The sequence below is a fragment of the Perna viridis genome, chromosome 9, assembly GCF_037379345.1.
Source record: "Perna viridis isolate PV_CMFRI_1.1 ecotype Kerala chromosome 9, ASM3737934v1, whole genome shotgun sequence".
NCBI classification, from domain to species: domain Eukaryota; kingdom Metazoa; phylum Mollusca; class Bivalvia; order Mytilida; family Mytilidae; genus Perna; species Perna viridis.
Window position 1 is genome coordinate 13,582,452 of NC_142453.1, and position 25,643 is coordinate 13,608,094.

The 25,643-nt window shown below is 32.8% G+C and overlaps 1 protein-coding gene across 10 annotated transcripts in view; it reads left to right on the forward strand.

Annotated features, from left to right (window-relative positions):
* Positions 1-25,643, forward strand: part of LOC148606859 (E3 ubiquitin-protein ligase Bre1-like) — a 79,377-nt gene that overhangs the window by 25,670 nt on the left and 28,064 nt on the right. For 4 of the 10 annotated variants that reach the window (XM_088545607.1, XM_088545606.1, XM_088545608.1 and 1 more), the window contains 10 exons: positions 1,300-1,502; positions 2,057-2,278; positions 9,171-9,296; positions 11,665-11,838; positions 12,632-12,767; positions 18,574-18,791; positions 19,227-19,440; positions 20,066-20,187; positions 21,975-22,240; positions 23,955-24,039. In XM_088545607.1, the coding sequence (XP_088401733.1) occupies positions 1,300-1,502; positions 2,057-2,278; positions 9,171-9,296; positions 11,665-11,838; positions 12,632-12,767; positions 18,574-18,791; positions 19,227-19,440; positions 20,066-20,187; positions 21,975-22,240; positions 23,955-24,039 (1,766 nt within the window). Of the gene's footprint in view, positions 1-1,299; positions 1,503-2,056; positions 2,279-9,170; positions 9,297-11,664; positions 11,839-12,631; positions 12,768-18,573; positions 18,792-19,226; positions 19,441-20,065; positions 20,188-21,974; positions 22,241-23,954; positions 24,048-25,643 lie in introns of all 10 variants that reach the window. The other 6 variants (XM_088545614.1, XM_088545613.1, XM_088545612.1 and 3 more) reach the window with 4 other exon arrangements.

Genomic DNA, 25,643 nt, shown 5'->3' on the forward strand with positions numbered 1-25,643 from the left:
TGCTATCTATATAATAATGTAGGATAAATACTGTGTTAATATAGCTTTTGAATGTTAATGCACCTTAACTTTTGGATTTAAAAATGGAGAAAAAGGTGAAATGGAATGAAATTTAAAAATATTAAAAAGTTGGTTCAATATACGTGGTATGGATTGACTTTCAGAATATTTTAAAGGACTGTTCTTAATAGTATTTAAAATGCAATGTATGACCACAATTTTATTTAACATCATATAATCTTTGAAATTTTGTTCATGCTACAATTTTCACAAGAACCAAAAATCATCAGTGTTATCAGCACTTTGATTTTAAGGAAGAAGTCAGTCAGATACACATATCCTATACTGAACTAATTAAAACTGACTATGGTCAAAGGTAACTCAACCCTGGCCAAAAGCACAGGACTATTTATAAATGCAAATCAGTTAAGAAATGGATCATAAAATCCCTAAGCCTAAAAATAGTATCAGAGGTGTGGTGAACCAAAAAGATGTGGACTTTTTTTGTAAGTCATGATATGGGGTTTCTGTAATGAATAAACTTCATTTTAACATAACAATAATTAAAAAAAAAATAGAAAAAAAAACCAAAACAATTAGTTTGTCAACTTTAAATAACAAGAATTAAGATCCCTGTTTATTCCTGGTAACTATTTTAGCTCCACACTACTGACTTCCTGAAAATTTTTGGCAACATGAATTTTAAAGACCAGAGTGATCTATTACATGTATGATTAGATAGTTCTAAATCTATAAATATACTGAAAGTTACAAAGACTAGAAAAAAGAGTTTAATAGTGAATAGTGATAATCAATTGAATATCAAATATATACACATTCAAATGAGCCTTTAAGGCCCCAAAACAAATGAAAAATTGTAATTTCCAATGGGTCTGCAGGCAGCAAACATTTGCAGGTAAAACATCAATGAAGAACTCTGGGTGTGTAGGAATAAGAGGAAATATTTATGAAGAATCACTTATCATAATTTGATAAAATATCTTTTTGTGTTAAATATAAAAAGGAAAAATAAAAAATGGTATGAAAGCTATGATTAATGCAATTAAAAAAATTTATATCTACCTATGAATATTTCATATAAACATAAACAGCAATGTACATTTTGAATACACAGATCAATTTTGAAATAATACATTATATAGGAAGTGGCATGTTTTGACATGGACCTATTAATGTTGTGTCCGCACACCGAATATGGCGCTATCCAAAAATCTTGGGGAGAACACTGGTTGAGGTGAAAGTACCAATTTATTATCAAGATTATGAAATATTTTCCAGCAGAAGCTCAGGACCTGCAGCCAAAAAAGGAAACTTCAACTGAGGAATCTGTAGAAGTGAAAGATGAAGTGACTGAGGCAGAAGAGAAAATTTCTTTAAGAGATACAGTGCGGGAAGAAATGACTGCATTGCAAAAAGAGAATAAACGTCTTCACAAAATTGTTACAGACTTGCATAAAAAGCACCATGAACATTCTCTTAAGGTATACTCTATTTAAATTCATTCAAAGCCATCACCTCAGTTCATTTTATTGAGTGATAAACAAAATTTACAACTACCCCAGCTTACATGTTGTACGAATTGTAAAACTTTGAAAAGATTATAGGATCGTAATTGCAAAGGTCATCAAGTTTTTTTAATTAACAGATCTTCTAGATAGGATTACAAGTACAGGAAAAACAACTTTTTCATGACCAGACAACATGTATGAGGATTCTGGTGTCTTGAGTTATCAAGCTTAAAATTTGGGTTTTTTTGCAACTTTATTTTTTAGCATATGTCATTATAATATTTGGGAGTGTCCATGTATTGTACATGTAATTGATTTTGTCAAATAAATGTTTATCCATATTGTTTAGATACCTGTTTGGTCTATCATGTTGACCTACCATTTGTGTATGGTCTGGAATATACATGTATCTTGCATGTACAAAAAATGTATGAATGCAGTAAATCCATTTTTTTCCCTTATAATCTGAGAATTTCTAAACTAAAATACACATGTATATACTAGTACTATGTAAGTTGTGTTGATAGGTAATTGAGTCTCAGGACCAGCTGACTTCAGCTGAAACTGAAATAGCTGAGCTGAAGAATAAAATGGATGATTTAGAATATAATTTTGAAAAAGCTGATGAAAGAGCATTAAAGTTAGACAGACATCTAGCTGAAGCTTTACAGAAGTTACAGAGTTATGAAGATACTGGTGTAATACAAGAGGAAGGGGGTAGAAAGATCACTGGTGTCTCAAAGAAAAAGGTAAATCAATGTTCTCAGAAGGCCATAAAAAACAATATGCCTGTTTACGTTTAAATTAATAACCAAACAAAAATAGGATTGAAAGGTTGACATTTCATTTTCATTTTATTTTTTCTGCACAAGTTTAACCTTTACTATAACCAAATCATTAGTCTTGGAGTTACATTTTGCAGTCCCCTTTCCCTTTGTGCCATTCCTGTACATCCTTGAAATAACAGACTAGCTGTCCATATGACATGTACTTCATTTCATTGCTGGTCAACAGTCAGTGTCATGCTGACTTTTTGATACGACTGGGTGTCCAATATGCTTTGATGAACATTGAAACACCCAGTTAACTCAAATGTGAGAATGACTTAGCTGAATCGTACTGTTGTTTTAAACAGAAATCACTGATTTTTTAGCTCGCCTGGCCGATTGCTGAAATGATCCTTATGATAAGGTCAACAAAAGTTTGCATTGGATCAAAATTGTCAGACCATTTCAGAGTTATAGCCCTTGAAAGGCAAAAAATTATGTTTTTAGCAGTTTTCAGCCAAAGTCTTGAAACCTATAATAGAAACTTTGAATTGATGGAATGATCTTTATGCTTGGTCCTACCAAAGTCTTCGTGAGTCAAAATTGATGGACATCTCCCTGTTAGAGTTATTGCCCTTGAACGGCAAAAATTAAACCAGGTGAGCGATTCATCTTGCAATTTTTTTTTACTTTCATTATACTCCACTTAATGAAGTTGTGGATGGTTTAATGTTTTTGACCTGTCTGTCAGTCCATCAGTCTATCTTCTGTTTTCCGGACTTTTTCAAATTTCGTTCTGCTTCAATGATTTTTACAGAAATAATATGCTTTGAACTTAGCAAAATTCACAGAAATAACAGTTTTCATCTTTTTTTCTAAATGCTTGCAGATATTGACATGACTTTTGGTGTATAAGTTCACCATGATAAGTAAGAAGTCAAGTTAATGTTTCGTTCCGCTCCGATGATTTTTACCAAAATTACAGGCCTTGAACTTAGCAAAATTAACAGAAATAACAGTTTTCCGGACTTTTTTTCTAATCGCTTGCAGATTATGACATGATTTTTGGTATATAAGTTCACCATTAGAATTACATGTACAGGTCGAGTGTGGATTTTGTTTCACTAAGATGATATTTACTTTGTATTAATTAAAACTAAAAGAAATCACAGTCTGGAGTTCGAAACTAACATTCTGATTGCAGAATTTAGTTAGAAGAAGAAAAAAATCATTGTCAAAAAGCCATGTGAGCTATTGCTATCACTTGGTGTCCGTCATCATCGTCATTAACATTTTTTTAAAAATCTCCTCTGACACTACTTGACCAATTGGAACCAAACTTGGTATGAATGTTCGTTAGGGTATCCTTCATAGAACTCATATGGGGATTTTTGATCTGTCGAAAAACTTGGCCGCCTTTACTGAAAATAGAACATAGGGGTCAGACAGTAGTTTTTCGCATGTATTTCCATAACCGTTAGGTTTAGCTGAATTCTGACATGGATAAAAGTGTGCAACACCATGAGATCTATGTGTGGTGAAATTTTCGTTTTAAACCATCCTGCCATTATTGCCTTTTTTCAATGTTTTTTTTTTTTTTTTTTTAATGTAATTTCTTTCAAAAATCTCCTCCTCTAACACTACTGCACCAATTGGAACCAAACTTGGTATGAATTTTTAAGGGTATCCTGCAAAGAACTGATGTAGGGATTTTTGATCTGTCAAAAAACATGGATGCCATTACTAAAAATAGAACATATGGGTTAGATAATAGTTTTTCGCATATATATCTCCAAAACCATTAGGTTTAGCTAAATTCTGTGGGGGGGTTTAAGTGTTCAGCATGAGAACTATGTGTGGTTAAATTTTCGTTTTAATCCATTAAGCCATGTTGGAGTTATTGCCCTTTTTCAACGTTTTTTGCTATTTTTAATGTTATTTCTTTAAAAAATCTTCTCCTCTGACACTACTTGACCAATTGAAACCAAACTTGGTATGAATGTTCCTTAGGGTATTCTGCATAGAACTGATGTGAGGATTTTGGATCCGTCAAAAAAACATGAGTGCCATAACAATTTTTCAAAAATCTCCTCTGACACTACTTGACCCACTGAAACAAAACTTGGTATGAATGTACCTTAGGGTATCCTTCATAGAACTCATATGGGGATTTTTGATCTGTCGAAAAGATTGGCCACCTTTACTAAAAATAGAACATAGGGGTCAGACAGTAGCTTTTTGAATATTTTATCTCCAAAACAGTTAGGTTTAGCCAAATTCTTTCAATTGCTAAAATGATCCTTATTGTAAGGCCTAAGATAAACATTTTTCAGGAATAAAAGTTGTCAGACGACTCTTTGTAAGAGCTATTGCACTAGAATGGTGAAAAATTACCAGGTGAGGGATTCAGAATCCTGGGAGACTTGTTTAAATTTTATTTTGTTGCTATCTTTTCTAATGCCTGAAAAAAAACCACTAATTCCTTTTTTATCGGGTCCTTCTATATGTATTTCTCTTATGAACAAATGTCCTTGAGTATCCAACATGGGGACACATGGGGTATGTGAGCGTGCTCAGAAAGGTTCTTTAATTTTTCGGATAAATTGGCTTAGGGTTGGGGTAAAAAATAGGGTTGGTCTGGTAACTAATTAGCACATATATACCCCCACCTAAGCCTTAGGCTAAGGTATATTGATTTCTGGTTCGTCAGCTTACTGTTCATCCATCCATCATCACTGCTGATATTTGGGTACAGCCTTTATTTCTGTCAGATTTTTTTCAAACTGTGATAAAGGGGTGTCAACCATAAAATCTTACGTGATATGAAGAGTAATGAGAAACATGATTTGCTTGTAATGTTTACTTACTGAGAAAAAAAAATGAATGGCAGAATCCCGCATACAAAAATATGTCACAGATATAGTGTAAATTGCACAAGTACCAGTATTGAATTAAACTGAAAGTGTACAACAGGCCACACTCCAAGCTTGCAAAATTGCAGCAAAAATGAACTTGTCAATTAAATTTTATAAATTTTGTAACTTAGAGACTAATCCAACTTAGGATTTTTTAATGTTAATATCTGATATGCTCAACTAATCTTAAACCACTGAATGATGAAATTTTATAGGAAGGTTTGGCATCATATGTGGATGAGTTTACACTTGGAGGACTTCAAAGGGAGATAATCCAACTTTGTTACAATTAACATTTAATATAACAAGAATAGGTATGGTGTATTTGTCAAAGAGACAATAACCTCACCGGGATGAAAATGTCTGCCCAAGGCCACCCATTGGTCTTCAATGAAGGATGAGGAAACCTTCATACTGCATGGCAGGCTGCAGATGGCCCCAAAACATCATTATACATAGTTACAGTGAAAGAGTTGCCCCTATATACTCAAGTCTCATAAAAATAAAGGCCAGAAATTCCTTATTTGGGACAGTCACAAAAATGTGGCAGGGTTTGTACTTTGGTGTGATCACAACCCTCCCTATTTAAAATCTGGTAACAGCAGAAAAAATATTACACTACTAAACACACCTAAATCCAGTTCAAAAAGATCTGAGTCCCTTTTCACAATGGAAATGAAGCTGCATAAAAATTGCACAAATGTACAAACTAAGGGCTACTAGCATTTAACTGACTTGCCAGCTCTAGACCAGTCTAAACCTACAAAAAGTTACCTCTCTATTGTATGTTGTTTTGATCCCAATTCTTCCCATTTAGGGGGGGGGAGTTGAGAATCATGGTACATCATCCATCATCAGTGCTTTCATTAAGAGCTGGTACCCGGTACTTTTACCCGGCTATGGTAGTGTCTGGTACCAGCAGAATAAAATAAACGCAAAAAAAAATCATGTGGACAAATCTAGTAAATAGATATCTAAGATCGTTCCATCTGTAGGCTACTGGTATGTCTCCAAAATCGTCTTTATTATTGTTTATATCAGTTGGTGTCTTCATTGAGGTCGGCGTCGGATTCTGATCGCTAAAGCGCTTTAACCTACGACATTTTAACGTAGTGTCTATTTATAGAAAACATGTGGTGACTTCACAATGTCAAAGCAGTCACGGAATATTTTCTTCTGAACAAAAAGCTAAACACTGGTGAAGATTCTATGAAAACGTCAAAAAATGCAGTTCGTATTTGGAATTGCCCCTTACTGGTCATTTTCCCCGATATTTGTTGTGATTTGTGCAGATGAATGCAGGAATTTTTAGTGCTGACGAGGCAACACATGAAACAAACTTTTACAGACTATGATTTAAGGGACGACCATGTGAATCGGCGGGGAGGGGGAGTTTTGGTAAAAATATTCTGGCAACCCTAAGTTTGAAAAGAACATGTCTGGCCTTTGCTGACAAGAATATAAAAAAAATATTGGATCCAAAATTCAACACTGCTATAAATAATAATAGAAAATAAATACATTATAATGTTTAAAAAATTCTGTCCGTCAAAAAGTCAACCAGACTAAAACTGCCAGACTTGTTCTTTTTCAGAAGCATAGAATTTCTTATCAGTCTGATTTTTAGACCAACATTTCACACTAAGACAGATGTATGGCAAGTCAAAGTGGACAAAAATAAGTATTTTCTAATATTAAAAAATGATTTTTTGTTTATTGACCTTCTTTACGTTGTGTGTATTTATAAGTAAAACCATGTGTTTCTCATCTATAAATAGTCAAGTAATTTCCTGACCTTTCTACGAAAGCAAATCCCATATTTCATATTTCAGGCAGGATTCAGTGTAATATTCATCAATGTTTGCAGTTTTTGGGCTTTTGAAATGGTCTGTGTGTTTTTATTCCTCTGTTCATTGTACATTGATAGTCTTGTATTATACGCGTCATTGACCTCGATATATTCCTATGAAGTGTGGATAGTATGGGGCACCTTAGGGTAGTTGAATTTCATTAGACATTGTACTGAATGAATGACTTTTAATTTTCGTATGATATTTATGCCTAGTAACCCAAGCTCACTCAAAACTGTTCAGCTCATGAAAGAAAATTAAATTTACATTGATAATCATTTGTAGTCGGAAGAATTTAAATAGGGACAAAAAATACCCCAAGCCGAACCTCAAACCGCATCATAAGGTGATGTTCGGCATGTCGTCAGAAGTCATTGTTCACCTAGGTGCTTGTTTATTTTAATGTAATTAGAAATCATTTATATTGTCTTTTATGTCCATGATTTTTTTAATCCATTATTAACACCTCCTGATTGATGATAATCTGGTTTTTACAACAATAAATATGATTGACATATTTATGACCTGAAGGCTTAAAATAGAATTTGGGAAAACCTGTCTTTACCTGGACGAGGCAAAATTCTCTATGCAATAAACCAAAATGCACCTCCAAGGCCTATGCAAATAAGCGATTTTTTCCCTAATAGAATAATTGGAAATGGTTTTGTGCAGGAGAAAATTATGCTAATAACCGAAATATGCAATAAAGCGATATGCAATTAAGTGGAGTCGACTGTATTACAAATTCATTTTCTAATATTACAAATTAGATTTCTTATATCACAAATCACTTTTTAATTGAATTTCTTATATTAAAAAACGATCTTTTAATATTAGGAATAGATTTTCTAATATAAGAAATAATATAAGAAAATGGATTTGATGTATTCAATTACAATTTTTTAATATTAGAAAATTATTTTGTGATGTTAAAAAATGTGACTGATTTTGCAATATTACAAAGTGATTTTCTAATATTACAGATTCAATTTTTAATATTACATTATGAATGTTTAATATTTAAAAATCTTTTGTAATATTAAAAAAAAAGATTTTGTAATTTTAAAATTCATTTTCTAATATTACAAAATATTGATTTTTGTCTCCTTTGGCTTGCCATACACATGCAATTGCTCTACATGTCACAGTAATAATTAGGCAATAAACAACAAGTTTTATTATGAAAATAATCAGCACTTGGAACCACCACATGTTATGGAATTTCATTTAATAAATGTTAAGTTTTGTTCCTATGCTTTTATTTCCATGTGTAAGTGTTCAAATTTTGTAACAAGTAAATAAAAGCCTAAGAACAAAATATGACATTTATCAAAATAAAAAAAATAAACAGTGAACAAAGTTTATCAGCAGTAGTCTAGAAATGGATCTGGTGGGAATCATGGGGAGCTTCTGGATTTCAGGATTTTGTGACTAAATCAGCTATGAAGCAAATATTGCAGACTTAATCCCATATCTTCAAGTCAAAATTTAAATCTCAAAAAGGCTAACATCCAGGAGCTTTCAGGAGGCTTGCCCCCCTCCCCCCCGGTCAGACCCCCAACCAAGGTGTTGCCCTGGACCCACTGTGGGCCTTAGGTGGTCCCAAGATCCCTTACCTCCTACTTTCTGTAAAGTACCTTCCTGTCTGAAAAATTAATGTAACTCCTGCATCATAAGTCATACAATGAGGACACAACCTATGTCATGCCAGAAACTGCTTTTGAATATACAATGTAGTGTTTTACAATGTAATTTCTATGTTAAAACCCTGTGAGCGAATTTATGATAGTACCACAAAATGCTATCCTTAATGATCTGACGGTAATATCATCACTATATCCTTTTCAAATATTAGCCTATTCAACGGTTTGTTAACTTATTGGATGAGTTTTGAGCTTTCCATGCTTTGTGTAGAATATTACTGTAAAACAAAGGGTTAGAGATATCCACACATGTTAATTCCTGACAAGTACATCTGTACTTGAGAATAATTTCCTTGTATAGGTTGAATGTTTTTTTGTCCTTGTGATATACTCCATTTGAAACAGGGTTATATATTTATTTTGAGCTTGGTCACTGTATTTCTAGTTCATTTTGTCCCTCTTGTAGTTCGATGAGATGTTTGCAGAGTTAGAGGAGTATAAGGAGATATCAACTAATCGTCTAACAGAACTGGAGAAACTGACATCTGAACATCAAGATGCTCTTACAGAAGTTGAGAAACTCAAAATGGATGTATGTTTTTATTCATATAAAATTTTAATAGCTATTTTTAGCTCACTGGCCTAAAAGCCGTGTGAACTTTTGCCAACACTTTATGTCCAAGTAATCTGAAATTTCATTCATTGAAAAATTGTTTAAAACAGACCATTAGGTATGACTGTCGACTAATAAATATAAAAGATGTGTATTAAATAGTTAGAAATGTATGGGTGAAAAATCAAGACAACACACTTATTTGAAACTGAGGTAGCCTTGATTGTGCCAAATTTTTTTCTTTTCTTTTTTTTTTAGGGGAAAGGGTATTCACATTATTTCTAGTTGATCATATAAATTTATTAAAAGCATAAGGACAAGTAAAAAGAGCAACGGGTATATCATGCGCTTAAAGCACAGCTCTTTATTTTAAATACTGTTCCGCCTGGAAGGTATTTTTAAAAACGATCTGAACCACAATTCGGTGCGTCCAAACACCGCTCAGGAGTCCTGGATACACACAGAATCAGTTGAAAACAATCTATTGACTAGGTACCTGTATGCGATGTCCATCATTATACTGGAAAAATGTATACAAATATTAATGCTATTTAGACAGTATTCCGTGCAACCGGCCCGGTATGTGGCAGTTATTATTACGATCGGCGAAGGAAAATCCGTACCTTAGCTCGTTAAATTTTAATGAAGTTTCACTTAATACATGTACATTGTAATTTGTATAGCATTTTTTAAATCAAAACATGACTTTTGATACATTTATAATGGTGTACCAGAGATGCAAACAATTTTAAACTTCTGTCAGACATTGGGGCCGACAGAGAAGCAAGTTCTCATGTTAAACTAAATTTAGACACACTGTCTAATTTTGTCATAACATAGAGAGAATTGTCTCATTGTCCTAGTTCAACAATGCAATGCTAGTAAAAAAAAATATTTATCTAATTGGCCATGACATATTTCCTGACCTTCAATTATAAAAATTATACCTACTTCCTGAAGAGCGTGAAAAAAAAACTGGATAAGAAATTGTTTTGGTTGAAAAGGATTTGTTATGAAATGACTAGATTATGAAAATACCGATTCCCAGTGTCAGAATAAAGCTAAGGCAACAATAAAGTTTACTTCTTAAAATTTATCATGATTTTTTCTATGATGAGGACTGACAAAATTTTAGTTTTGAAGGACTCTTGCAGACAAAATTTTGTCAACTATTAGGTCCTGCACAACAATTGTTTTTGTCGGACCTGCATCAAATCTGCATGTTAGGTTTGACAGGTCCGACAATTAGTTGCATCTCTGGTGTACATTATTTTGTCATGTAATTTGTCTTGCTGTGAAAGTACTGTTGTTCATGGGATACCAATTTTTGTGGTTTTGGTGGGTAGATCAAACCACAAAAATTTGGTTCCCAAGGAAATGTTGTAGCTCTTTTCCAAAGATGTGATACTGTGGTTTCATTTTTATTTGTTGGGTACTTATTCTCGGCTTTTGTCTTCTTCCCACTGATAGCAGTATAAGTGACTCAGGGTGTTACCACCTTCTGTTTATCATACAACTAGCCTGAAGTTTTCATTTACAACAATTTAGTCTTACCTGAACTTTTACTGATAATCTGGAAAATAAAAACAGGAGTCTTGATTCCCTGATACATGTATACATATGTATACAGTGTACATATGATATTCATTCAGGATCAAAGTAACTTATGCATCAAGGCACTTATGCATTTCAATGCCAGTGTGGGAAAATGAGCATCCTCAAAACAACTTTTAGGTTAAAATTTTATGCAAAAGTAGCATTTCTACAGTGATGATTTGCTGGAATTGCAGAAAAATGTGTTGATTTTTTTTATTTATTGACCCAGGAACCACAAATTCAAGTATCCAGTAAAACCACAGTAGTGAACAAAGTTTAAAGAAGTTTGCTGTCAGTTTTGTCTAATTCTTATTCTACAGTGCCTCCCAAAAAGTTTGCAGTGCCAGCAACTGATATCAAATGTCTGCAGTCATACATTTAAACAAAGTCAGAGCTGTATAAAGCTAGAAAAATTTGTCTGTAATTGCCCAAACTGTTCTGGGTTTTCTGTAGTTGTGTCATACTATGGCATATGAAGCATTTTATTTTCAATGAACATTCCAGAAAGTATGGTATTTGTCACAGTGAAGTACAAATATCTACTTTCCACTATTACCCATTTCTGTTTTTAAATTTTCATCTACACCTTTACAAGAATGTGTGATAGTTGACACAACAGACTGACAGAGTACAAATGTCTGCTGTCACCCATCTCTTTTTAATGATTTTCAGTTACAACTCCTTCCAGAAAGTGTGATGACACAATAAAACACTAATATCTACATTCACTCATCAGTTATGTGATTTTCAGTTACAGCACCTTCCAGAAAGTGTGATAGTTGACACAACAGAATACAAATGTTTACAGTCACAGTTCTCAGTCTTATACAATGATGCTTTACAAATTAGAACGTCACTGAATGAAACAAGGAATCTGCTGATGACTAGTAAAAATACACATTTACGTCATATAGAACAATTAGAGGTATAACAGTACACATGATCAGTTGTTATTTGCACTGTCTACTTTTAAAATAAGCATGAGTACATAACATCCAAGTAAATCCTTTGCCATAACGTGTTAAATGCTAACACAAGACAATCATATTTCCTTCCTCTTATGGCCCATAAAGTCTAAAGGTCTCACTAACCACTTCTAACGTTTCCATTACTTTACATGTTAAAAAAGTAATTTTCAAAGTCTCACTGTGAATTCCCAGGACAAATGACATCTTAAAGCTGCATACCGTTGCGAAGCTTGGAAAATAAGGCTTCCAAAATCATTATGCTAATGGTACGATGATAGTAGAAATTCTTCACAAAATTTACTTGAATAAATAATACTGAAAATCCACATTTTTACCTGTTCTGCTAACTGACAGCATGGAGGCAAATTACTCACACATGTAAACTATATTCATACACTTTTGTAGTTAAGTACATATATGATTTTAAAGTACACATTCTCAGCTTTATTTTGACTACTCTTAATCATAATACGTCTAGGTTCAGTGTGTTTTTGGTACTACATAGGGGGGTGGCCATTTGACCCAGAAGTGGTTAGTGAGACCAAATCTAGGGTGTAATTTTACCTGGTTATTTTTCTGTAATGTCAATAATGCACTTAGTATATCCCTGAAACTTTGCTAAATGCTTCTGAATACAGTATTCTACTTTCATCATAATATTTTTTAGTTAAATATATTATTACATTTTTTGTAAACTCCTTTGCATGTGATTTAACAATTTCATTAAGTTGATGTTTATTTTGTTTGTAGAGTGATGAACTTGATGCACAGAAAAGGCTGAGGGCAGAATGCATACAATTAGAAGATGCTTTGGCGCAAGTCAGAAAGGAGTATGAGATGTTGAGGATAGAATTTGAGCAGACACTTGCTCAAAATGAACAAACAGGTTTGAAGTACAGTAGTCCCTCTTTGAAACAGCCCCCCTGACCAAGGGCTACCTGTCTTATGTGACCACATTTCACTTTCTTTAACGACTTGTAGTGCTGACCCCTTATAAACAGCCACTCCACTGGTGGACAAGCCGCCATAACTTTGAATGAAAAACAAAAAACTAACCTCTCGTATCCGGCCATGTTCATCTTCTGGTATATAAACCATAGGTGTCAGCAGAGATCAAGTTGAGTGTTTTTCCCAAGTTTGCTTTCAATAAAGTTATTTAATTGATTGTCAGTTACTCTAAAGCCCTTAGATCAGGTGTACAAAATTGTTAACTGTCAAGCATGGGGCACCAAAGTGTGAAATTAGTTTGATAAATCAGTCAATCTTATACAATTGGTAATTAATAGTAAAAACTTTACCAAGTATTTCTAATTACAAACAAGAGTTGTTACCTTTTTAAGTAGCACTCCAGTTAAGAATCATGCAAAATGTGATTCATGGGTAAAAAGCCTGCATACTTTTATTTTTGATGTTTTGTTTGAATTGGCATAGTAAACAGAAATTAACATTTTCATATAACCTGTGATCTTAGAAGAAAAAAAATATTTAGAATGAACTGTAGATTTCCAAATTAAGGGAGATAACTCTGTAAATGACACTCAAATACAATATAATCTTTTGGATTTTCAATGTTGATTATCTCATATTTTCATAATATAGACTCATAAAACAACTTAAAAAATTAAAAATATGTAGCCTTTTTATGGGTTTATCACATTTTTCAGATTTTGCATGATTCTTACTAAGACAGCTTCCTAATCATTTTGAAATTAGCCATTTAGATCACAACTTTATTTGATTTTAGTTAGTGCCATGTGCAAATGTTTTACAATATACCATAAGGCCACAGTTTTTTTATTTGTTGGTTTACAGATATTTGACTGGATGAATTCAGGTTGGTTGGTCAAAAAAAAAAAAAAAGAAAATAAAATGGGAGAAAATATTTATCTTCTTCTTATTTTGAATAAAAACAATTTTTTATTTTCAAAGATTCCATTATCTAACCTGACATAGTTTAGAATGGGGATTCTAATTTACTGTACACTACACTCAGCGACTTTTGTTTAACTAACACTTAAATCAGAGTTTTAAATCTGGGTTGGTTGTTGAAACTCTGTGTCAGTTGGATTTTTTCATGGTGAAATGTAAGTGTTACACCCACCCATCTGGGACTTCGTATATTCAGGTTGTTAATTGTGTATGGAGAATTGCTGACCTGGGTGTGAAATCACCCAGCACAGTGAAGTTAATCTCAATGATCTTCGCTGACAATATAGACATTAGTACCCAAACTCCCAGGTCACTGACCTCCAAAATTCATTGGGGACCCCAAAAAATCCAGAGGATATGTGAAAATTCTTAATCCAATTGCCTAAATCTCTACTAATTGATTTGTCCAGCTTTAAACCAAGGGGTCAGCACAGTAACACAGTTGTTGAGACAATTAGTATGTGGTACCTGTATTTAAGATTGACAAATGTTATCGTGAAATGTCTGCTATTGAGTTATAATTAATTGCAGTCAATTTGATGACCAGACAAACATTGTAGACATTGTAAACAATGTGCTCATTTAAAATTCTAATAATAGACAACTATGTTTGAGGTCCTTCAATGGATTATTTTTATACAGGGGTAAAAATTGGTAGGCAACATTGAAAGTTCGAAACCATTTAAAATACAAATCATTAAAGTAAAGATATATGTAGGTTGTATTTGAATCATACTTTAAAAAAGAAATATCTCAGAGTAAAGTATAATTAGCGTTTGAAAACAACCCGCTGAGGATGCCATCTTGTTCTTGTTTTGGACAACGTCTTGTAACTTATATGATTATTACTGACAATGTTTGCCGTCCTGATTAAGGGCTTCTACTTTACAATTCTTATGTACACATTATGTTTGGACCTGTTATATGTTTCTTTTATTTCTGGAAAAGCTGTTCAATTATTAAAACTATCAGAAGCTAAAAGCGTCACCAGACTGTTTTACAAAATATAAAAAAAAAAAAAAAAAGATGATGCCGAATTTTTAATGATATGACTAATTTTTTCATCTGAATTGGAGTGCTCCGAATTACATGAGAAACAGAAACAGAATATACATCATATCTTACAATGAATTCCCAGTTAAGACTCATTGATTTTTAAGACTATTGCAGTACACAAACGGTCGGTGTTGGCTTGGTGGAATCTGGGTGTTAAACACTCAAATGTCAGTGTAACACCGAGATCACTAAGGTCGGACTTAAGTGTTAGATAACCTTTTTTCTCTGAGTGTAGTGTATGTACCTGCTCATAAATACAAATTCTCATTCCAATTTTTTAACTGTCCTATAAATTCAATGGCAATACTTAAACAATGTTAATTTCCTCTAATTTTGTGGGTTTTTGATCCTTCAGAATACCTTTTGCCGTCAGTCTATCACTGGAACTTCCCTACTATTTCTGAACTCTACACAAAAATATAGTCCAAATGTAATTCCTTTTATATCATTCAATACCTCTTTTATAACAAGTAAATATGTTTCTTGCAATTTATCAACTCAATAGTATTCTATTATTTATGCAAAAACTAAGATCTAGTCTTTATATCAGCTCAAGATTTGAGGGACTCCTTTTTGGCCTCGAAAGATATTTAGTAATAAATTTACATTTAGGGGATTTATTTCTTACAATAATATGTCTTGAAGGATAAAATGTGTTTAATATTTTCAATTTTAACACACTTATAAGTCAAATTATCCATCCTATCATTAATATTTTACCATACATAAACAGGAAGGGAAGAGTTGTGTTTTTAACCAAGCAAAATTGGCAGGTAAATTCAAATTGATAAAACTGTCTAGTTTTTAAAAAATTTTCTATTGGGAAATTCTTTTCTTAAGCTGATATTGGTTTTATTTAAGTATAATTGTTATGAAGGATAAATACTCTGTTAATAAAGCTTTTGTATGTAAATGCACATTAACTTTTTGATAGATTTAAAATTGGGGAAAAAGATGAAATGGAACAAAATATGTAAATGTGGTGTGAAGTTGGATCAGTAGTATAGATTGACTTCCAGTTTAAAAAAAGAACAGTTCTTAATAGTATTAAAATGCAATTTATGATCACAATTTTATTTAACATCACATAATCTTTGAAATTTTGTTAATGTTACAATTTTCACAAGAATCAAAAATGGCCAGTGCTATCAGCACTTTGATTTTTTGTACCTATAGCCTTCCTTACTGTAAAATATAGTTAGGTTAAAATAAAGTGACTAAAAAGTTAAGTGATAATCAAAGTGGAAATTCAAGTTTTAAAACAGGGTTACTGGTAGTCAAAAACATGTACTGTTAAATTTGTCATTGATCATTGTTTTGGTGTAAACAAAGTGTGTTACAGTAGTGCTGAATGAAATGTCAATACAAAAAAACAAGTACTGTCTTTAAAAAAGATAGCTGACACAGTGAATTTTTTTTCTTTTTACTGACAATTTTCTATATTTCATTCAGGAAATAATACAAAGCACGCAATCTCAATTTATCAGTATTTGGCCAATCGGGAAACAGAATTGTGATCAGGTGACTTGCGTTTCCATTAAAGAGCGTCTTCAAGGTCAAAGGGTAAAAAACAATTCTATACCGACTGCGTCAGAAAAGCTTACTAAGTACAGGAAGAATCAAGGGACAAAAAAATGAGTATGCAGGCGGATTTCATTAAAGTGGAAAAAAAAAAAACAAAAAAAAACCAAACTTTTACATTTGTCTTCTATTTTCATATAACAATTACACTAACAGACTACATAACCTTTTTAAAAAAAATTTGAAAGTGTTATGTATTGTCGTATGTTTTGTTTTTAATCTAAAAAAATACATGAAAAACTAGTAATTGGTATTCATTGGAAGACAATGAAACTTGTCTTTTTTTCACTATGATTTCCCTTTGAAATTTTCCTGTGATTCAAAAATTGTTATTATGGTTGGTGAAATAGTCTTAAAAAAAAAGAAGGTAACAAATTATGTTTTAAACTGAATTTTCTCAATTGTTTTATAAGCTCCTTGCATATTTCCACACATTTTCATGGGTGTGATTCAATCGGAACTACTTGGCCATTTCTGCTACACTAAAAAATAACCTCAGATGCAGAAAGGAGAATTTCTTCCTGAAAAATTTGTCGGAATTGTAGTTATTCACGAATCAAAGTAGTTCTATCCACCAGGTGGTGCTAAAAATTTTGGTTGGATACCACTAGAAATAAAAAACAACTTTTCCAAGAATTGTGTAACTAGAAAGGCTGAGGTGTTCCTATTGGGGTTTGATTTTCCTGCCAATTATCTCCCTTTTATTTATCTATTTCCAGTTGTGGTTAAAAACAAACTTACGAGGTTTTTAAACTCTTAAATTATCTACAGGTACTGTTTACATTATTTTCAATTAAAGGTATTGTGATTTTATCATCTCTAGCCAGTGTTAACTTGTTTTCCAAACTACCCAAACCCTTTAAGTTGTATTGAAGTGGTGAAATTTATGCAGCAATTTTCATTAGATCTTCTCATTAACTTGGCTTTGTCAAGTTGTAGAATGAAAAAAACTAGGAGCAGGCATTATCTGTAACTTTATTTTTTATAAATAGATGTTACAATTTAGCACTTTCAAATTTTTTGTGGTCAGTGGCCCTAAAAGTAATAATGAAAACTGAAATTCCAATTTTATTCTCTCCTAACTGGAAAAATCGGGTCAGCGGATTCGTAAACAACATATTAAAAAACTGGCTGCAGTGGGCATAAATTTGCATATTAAAGGACCGATAAATGGGAATGATCAATTTGATAATGAGGCTGACTTCACAGTGTCTGTAGTATCCTTTATCTTGAGTTTTTTGGGGTAGATGCGATGTATCAAATCCCTGAAATTAGGATTGTTTAAAGATAATACGTCATCTATATACCTATAAAGAATCATTTATAGTTTGTTTATATACTGTAAACGTATTAATTTTGGCAGATTCTGTCAAGTTAACATATTCATGGTTATCAATATTTGCAATATAAGAAATGATTAGCATTGTATAGGGTTCAGGTTCAATATCCTGGGTATTATTTTTCATGTTTTTCTGTCCACCAAGAAAATTAGTATATTTACAGTATTCTGACGGTTTTAAAATTGTGTATTCCAATATCAGTGATTTTGCTAGCACTCACCACTTTCGTAATTTAAGAAATGCTTTCCGTAGTGACAAAAGTTTTTTGAGTCACTTTCGTCACTTAAAATTTTGAAAGTCTTAGTAAAAAAAGTTTCGTTAAAAACCTTCCTTCATTACCTGTTGGGGTAATCATGACAAGTTTACGACCCCACGCCAATCAACAGTCACTTCAGGTGGCCAACAGGTGTAAAAAGTTGTTTTACAGGTAATCAAATTATCCAATAATTGGGTCAATAATTGGATCATCAATCAACCATGATCATAAGCATTCAATCAGCAGTTATTATCTTTGTTGATATTCTATGTTTGTGTTATTGAGTAGATGACTCATTTTACTCAAAATGCCGTTATTAGTTATAAAACCCATAGAATGTCATCCTCAAAATTATATTCGTTTGTATGACGCCATGATTACAAACTTCTTCAACACTTCACACGCTACAGGGTCAAAGGCCAAAAGTCTACCCAGTAAGAAAGCCAAGGCCAATCACATTCAAAACGCTAAGTTCAAACAAGAATGAGCAAAGCTATGTTTTGCAAAGATTGTAAACTCTTTCACGATAGGATGTCAAATCATGATAGTAGAAACATCCAGAAGCACTGACCACAAGAATGTGCTACAGATTAAACAACTGAAAACAGACTGGAACCAAGGCTTAGCGACAGCAAACAAGCAACATCAGACAGATGTTACAGGCGCCATGGCCAGGATATACTGGATGGCGAAGAATAACCAGCCATCGTCACTCTACACAGACACCAACGACTTACTTGAATACCATGTATGTGATGAAATAATATTTGTTTAATATATACTTGAAAATAAAAAAGAAATAGCCCATTTCTCCCTGTGCAATAAATAAATATCAATACTCTCCCGATTGGTCATCAGCCTATATTTCTTTTGATTTTTCTGATATGTTTTCTATTTTCACTTCAAATGATGTTGGTGTATGTGTATTGTTAAATGTTAGCCGTATCTTTATTTATCTCTGTGTTGGTATTTATTTCCATTTTTGTACAAATGGAAAGCCACTTCCACTTAAATCTTAAACATGTTACATTGTCCGTTTATATTTGACTGGATACCGAGTGTCTACAATACAACAAAGACATTGATCTTTATCTTGAACTCATAATATTTTCTTATTCAATTGTTCTATATCTATTATAGTTCATAACAAAAAAAATACAACAAATATTCTATCTTTTTTTAGGAAGTTGAGTTCGTAGCCAACTTGCATAATGCAAAGAATGCCAAACATGTCAATTCAGACTCTGTTCATGACATGCAAACTGCAATGGCCAAAGCTGTTGATGAGGAGCTTATAGAAGATATCAGACAATCCAACTTCTTCTCAATAATGCTTTACGAGTCAACTGATAGAAGCACAGAAAAAACTGGAATGTTATATGTCAGTTATATGAAATGTAATGAGAATGTTACTAAATTTTTGTCTGTCGTAGAACATAATGGTGGTAATGCAGAATGTATTTTTAAAGCTGTACAAACGCTTTTTGAATGTTATGAGTTAAATTTTTCTTTATGTATTTTCACCTCTAATGATGGTGCAAGTGTAATGACAGGTATACGCTCGGGTGTTATTACCAGGTTTTCTGAGCTAAATCCCTTCATCATTAAGACATTGTATAGCCCACAGGTTGGCCCTAGCTGCTTCTCAAGCAGCCAATTCAATTCCTTCTTTGAAGAAGTATCAAGGTGTTGTCATTTAGGTTTATAAGTACTGTCACTACTCTTGTGAACGCGTCTGAGTTGAAGGCTATGGCAGTAATATTAGACAAGGTTGAGAAAAAGTTTCAGGAGGTTTTTAGTACTAGGTGGTTGTCCTTTGAGGGAGCAGTTAGTGCACTTCTCCATAATTTTGATATCATGGTTGACTGGCTTAACTACATGTACCTAATGTTTGAATGATTGAATTTGATAATTTGTGATATTCTGTTACATGTATAAGTCAGGATGTTAGTAGTCTTGTAAAAGGTGTCTTGAACAAAATAATTTGATATTTATTTTTCTTACTTTCTGTTTTATTTATAGGTCCTATTAATCAGGAAATGAGGAATTTAATTCAAAGTTTACAAAAACACAACCAGCAACTGAAGGCAGAATCAAGCAGGAACAGAAGACGATACAAGGAGACATTGGCAGAACTGAATAAGGTCTGTCCAGCTTAATGTCATTGGAAGATATTGTTTGCACATTTCATATTTATTCTTCCTTTGTCAATATAGTTGTAATTCAACCATCCATCCAGCTACTGTAAATTCAGATATAATTGCTCTTATTATTTGTGAATATGAAATAGTGTAACTGACTGAAAATCACAATATCACTTGTACTATGATACATATAGTGTCTCTATATATCTTTTCCTGACAAGCACCCCAAAAGTTGGTGTATACTTACTGTAAACATATTAATTTTCACAGTTGCTAATTTTTTTTGGATTCTATCAAGTGAACATATTCGCATGTATCAATTTTGATGGTTTCAAAACAATGTTTGGTGTTATATAGTGTTAAAATCAATTTTGCGGTATTATTTTTCCCTGCCCATAGTAAAAATTAGTATGTTTACAGTAGTCTATAGGAAAGTCTACAAATTTATAATTTTTTTGTGAGGTCAAAGTCACAATTAGTAGGTGATGCCTTAATTACTTGATTTTTGGTATATAAGTTCACCATAATAAGTTTCATGTCAAGATTAACTTTCATTCCACTCCGATGATTTTATCTGAAAATTTGGGCCTTGAACTTAGCAAAATTCACAGAAACAACAGTTTTTCAGATATTTTTTCTAAATATTTGCAGATATTGACATGATTTTTGATATTTAAGTTCACCATGAGAAGTTACAGGTCCAGTTTATGTTTCATTCTGCTCTGATGATTTTTACTGAAATTATGGGCCTTGAGCTTAGCAAAATTCACAGAAATAACTGTTTTCCACTCTTTTTTTCAAAACACTTGCAGATATTGGCATGATTTTAAGTATATGAATTCTCTGTGATAAGTTGCAGGAAGAGTGTGTGATTGGTTCCGCTCTGATGATTTATCGAAATTATGGGGCTTGAACTTAGCTGATTCACAGAAATAACCTTCTTTTTTTCTAAATGCTTGCAGATTATGTCATGATTTTAGGTATATAAGTTCACCAAGATAAGTTAAAGGTCAAGTATACGTTTTGTTCCGCTACCATTATATTTACTTTGGATTAATGAAAACTCAAAGAAATCACAGTGTGGAGTTTGAAATTTACTTGAGTATCCAAGATAGGGACACAGGGTATATGTATGTGACCACGTTCATTATGGTTCTTTAATTTATATTGCCATTGTCCCTGCAATGTATAAAATATCTGCACCAATCAGCTTGATAGGTTGTACTTGTACCTCTTCTTCTCAGTTGCATATCCTTTTTTGCAGGAAGAAGTTGTGTTGCTTAATGCTTGTCAATCCTTCATTGGATTGACAGAAATTTGATATTGAAAATTTATTGGTAAAATTTTAAACTTGGTCTGAAGGTAATGTGGTTAATTGTGTACAGGAAATTTGGATCAGTGCCATATTTATCTCCTGTTTAATGATCCTTTGCATACCCTGAAAGTGCTATTGTTGGTAGGGTACCAATTTTTATGGTTTTTTTTGTAACCCAGACCATGAAATTTGGTTCCCAACGAAAAGAAGATTTCCAATAATGTGTATATTGAAAATTCCAAAATGACGAATATGAGAATCCACAAATTTATTTATCTTTTATAATCCACAAAAATTGGTATCAACAAATTAAAATACGTTCACAGTATTAGGAATGACATGGTATTTAGGTCATATAGTAATGCATCTTGTAATTGCTTAAATTGGAAAAGACTGTAAAATCAAACAAGAAATTCATGTGGTATTCATTGTTTGACATAAATTGCTAACAAAAGCATGAATTATTTTTCAGTTGAAGGCTGAGACAACAGCCGCAGAACAAAAAACATCTGAAAGCAGTGTGAAAGCCTCCCAGAATGCACCAGTTAATAAGGAGGGGGAAGGAGGTAGTGGAGTGTCATCTGCTCCTAAGACTCCATTAACACCTACTAAGACTGATGCACCTGAACTATCTTCCACATCCTCAGTAGATAAAGATGAGGATAAGGAAGACTATGAATATAGAGAAAAGGGCAAATCTGATATTGAAGTTATTAAAGAATTACGGAATCAGCTGAAGTAAGACACATGTAATATTGACAGTTGATATAAGCCCCTAAATCATTTTTTTAGCTCACCTGGCCCTATGCCAAGTGAGCTGTTGACATCACTTGGTGTCTGCCATCATTGTTGTTGAGATTAACATTTTTTCAAACATCGTCTTCTCTGCAACTACTGGACAGAGCACAATGAAACTATGATTGTTCCTTAGGGTATCCTGCACAAACTGTGTGCTTCGAAATTTATGATCCCTGAAAAATTTTGCCACCATTACTTAAAATAGACCATAGGAGTCAGACAACAGTCTTTCGCATATTTCTGAAACCATTAGGTTTAGCCAAGTTCTGACATGGGCAAAAGTGCCTAACATGAAGGCCAGCCTGAGACTTTTTTTTTTGGGATGAGGGGGTGGGGGGTGCTATGACAATTCTGAGCCACTGGCCCTAATTGCATGATGCTGGCCCCAGTGGATGGATTGATTTTAAATTTTGGATGTAGCTTCATATAGATGGCGCATACATCATAAGTTATTTTGGGTGCTGTCAGATATCAACTTCCTGTTTTGTGAGACTTTGCCACTTTTCACTTTATGGAATGATAGAGAAAATTTACTGACTCACAATGGATGGATTTATTTCAAATTTCATGTGTCAGAAACTTTGAACCACAAAACAAAGTGGAGAGTTTTTTCAAGCTTGACTGTTGTGTCCATTCTTATCTCAACTGTTCAGGGTTCTAAAGTCGTATTAAGCTTTATCCTGTAGAACATTTTCTTAGCTTTTGTATATAATGTTTATTTTTGTTTATTGCGTTTTTTTTTATCGTAATGATGTTTAATGACAGTTGAAAACTAAAGGTAGACAACACACTGGAAGACATGATGATGGTGAAGATCTTCATTTATAAGTACTGTGCTTTTATTTTTATTCGTTGGTTACTTATTTTCTTGATTTTTGTGGGTATAGTTAAACTACGAAATTATGATTCCTAAGAACAATAATTTACATTGATGAATGTTTACTCAGTTTAATCTACATGCATATATTGATCAAATGACAAGGGGTAGAAGCCATGTCAAGCAGTCAACCTGTCACCCATAATTGTTTAAACAGAATATCATCTGTTTTATTGCCCAATATGGCATTTTGCCTACCTGTAACTGTGTTGTGTAATATCATCATAAAGGTGACGCTAGGTAGTATCAACTTTTCTTGTCTCTCCACTGATTGTCATATAAGTGACATTTCTTTAACTCAAGGTTTTACCACTTCCTGTTTATCATACAGCTTGCAATTGTGCCTCCAGGTTTCATTTGCAAGAATTTGACTTACCAGAACTTTTACATAAAATCTGGAAAATGGAAATGAGAATCTTAATTCCCTGACTGATGTATCTTTCATATTTCATTTGAAAATAAAATACCTATGCATCAATGCTTTAATGAATTTTCAATGCCAGTGTGGTAAAATATGTGGCCTAAAAAATAATTCAACAATGAAAGTTTAAATGCTTCGAATGCTTACAAAATTTTGAGCAATAGTAGCTTTGCTTCAGTGAAAATTTGTGGGATAGGCAGGGAAATTTGTTGATTTTTTTTATTTAATAGACCCAAGAACCATAAATTTAAGTATCAAAAGAAATGTTGATTTTCTTCTAACCATGAAAATTGATACACATGAAAATAAATGAAACCACAGTATGTGATTTTTTCTAAATATTGTTCTTCTTTCAGAAAATCTCAAGATAGCCAAAGAGAGCTGAAGTTATTACTTGATATGTACAAAAGTGCCCCTAAAGAGCAGAGAGACAAAGTACAGGTAACAGTGTAAATATATTTTTAAAAAAATTGATCAAAATGGCTACTTAACAACCACCAATATTCAGCAATGAACTGTCCAAAAAGACTGTGATTAAAATATTTCTATTTAGTGCATTATATTACCACCTGTCTTATGAGACCCTGATTTGCTTACCCTTATAAGCTCACTTAAGACAGGTTTGACTGTAAGAAGCATGAAGGGTAAAGTCTTTTTTAGCTCACCTGGCCTTAGGCCATGTGAGCTATTGCCATCACTTGGTGTCCGTCGTCGTCGTTAACAATTTCTTCAAACACCTTCTCCTCTGAAACTACTTAATGGATTTGGATGAAACTTAAGATGGTTGTTCCTTAGAGTATCCTGCTCAAAATGACTGTTTGGATTTTTGATCTGTTAAAAAACATGGCGGTCATTACTAAAAATAGAACTTAGGGGTCATACAGCATTTTTTTGCATATATATCTCCAAAACCGTTAGGTTTAACCAAATTCTGACAGGGGTTTAAACAAATTCTGACAGGGGTTTAAGTATTCAGCATGATGAGATCTATCTGCGGTGAAAATTTGGTGAAAATCTGTTGACCCATGTTGGAGATATTGCCCTTTCTGGACATTTTTTGCTGTTTTTAATGTTATTATTTTTAAAAAATCTTCTTTTCAGAAACTACTTTACAGAATTCAATGAAAGTTGGTATTTTTGTTTTATAGAGTATCCTTAACAAAATGACCGTTTGGATTTTTGACCTGTTAAAAAACATGGCTGCTGTTACTAAAAATAGAACAATGGTGTCAGACGGGTCAGACAGCAGATTTTTGCATATATCTCTAAAACGGTTAGGTTTAACCAATTCTGACATGGGGTAAAAGTATTCAGCATGATGGGATCTATCTGTGGTCGAATTTTGGTGAAAAACTATTGAACTTTGTTGGAGTTATTGCCCTTTTTGGACGTTTTTTGCTGTTTTTGATGTTATTACTTTCAAAAGTCTTCTCCTCAAAATTACTCTACAGAATTCAATGAAAGTTGGCACTTTTGTTTTTATAGGATATCCTTAACAAAATGAACGTTTGGATTTATAAATTATTAAGTTATAAACATGGCTGTTGTTACCAAAAAATAGAACATTAGGGTCAGACAGCAGATTTTTGCATATATCTCAAAAGTGGGTAGGTTCAAACCAAATTTTGACAATGGTAAAAGTATTCAGCATGATGAGATCTATCTGTGGTTAAATTTTGGTGAAAATCTGTTGACCCATGTTAGAGTTATTGCCCTTTTTGAATGTTTTTTTGCTGTTTTTGATGTTATTACTTAAAAAAAATTCTTCTCCTCAGAAACTATTCTGCAAAATTCAATGAAAGTTGACATTTTTGTTTATAGGGTATCCATAGCCAGCACTCCACAGTATTGTAGAACTGCCTAATTTTGGTCTTGTAATCTGATGCTTTATAACATTTATCACTTTAAAAAATTGCCAAGCATCTGTTAATCTATATATCTAGAAATAGCTCAAGCCAAGGGTTTCAGGATGCAGTAAAAATTTTCTGGAAAAAAATTACCCACAGCATATAGGGTTACCATAGAAACCATGCAAAAGTATGCGA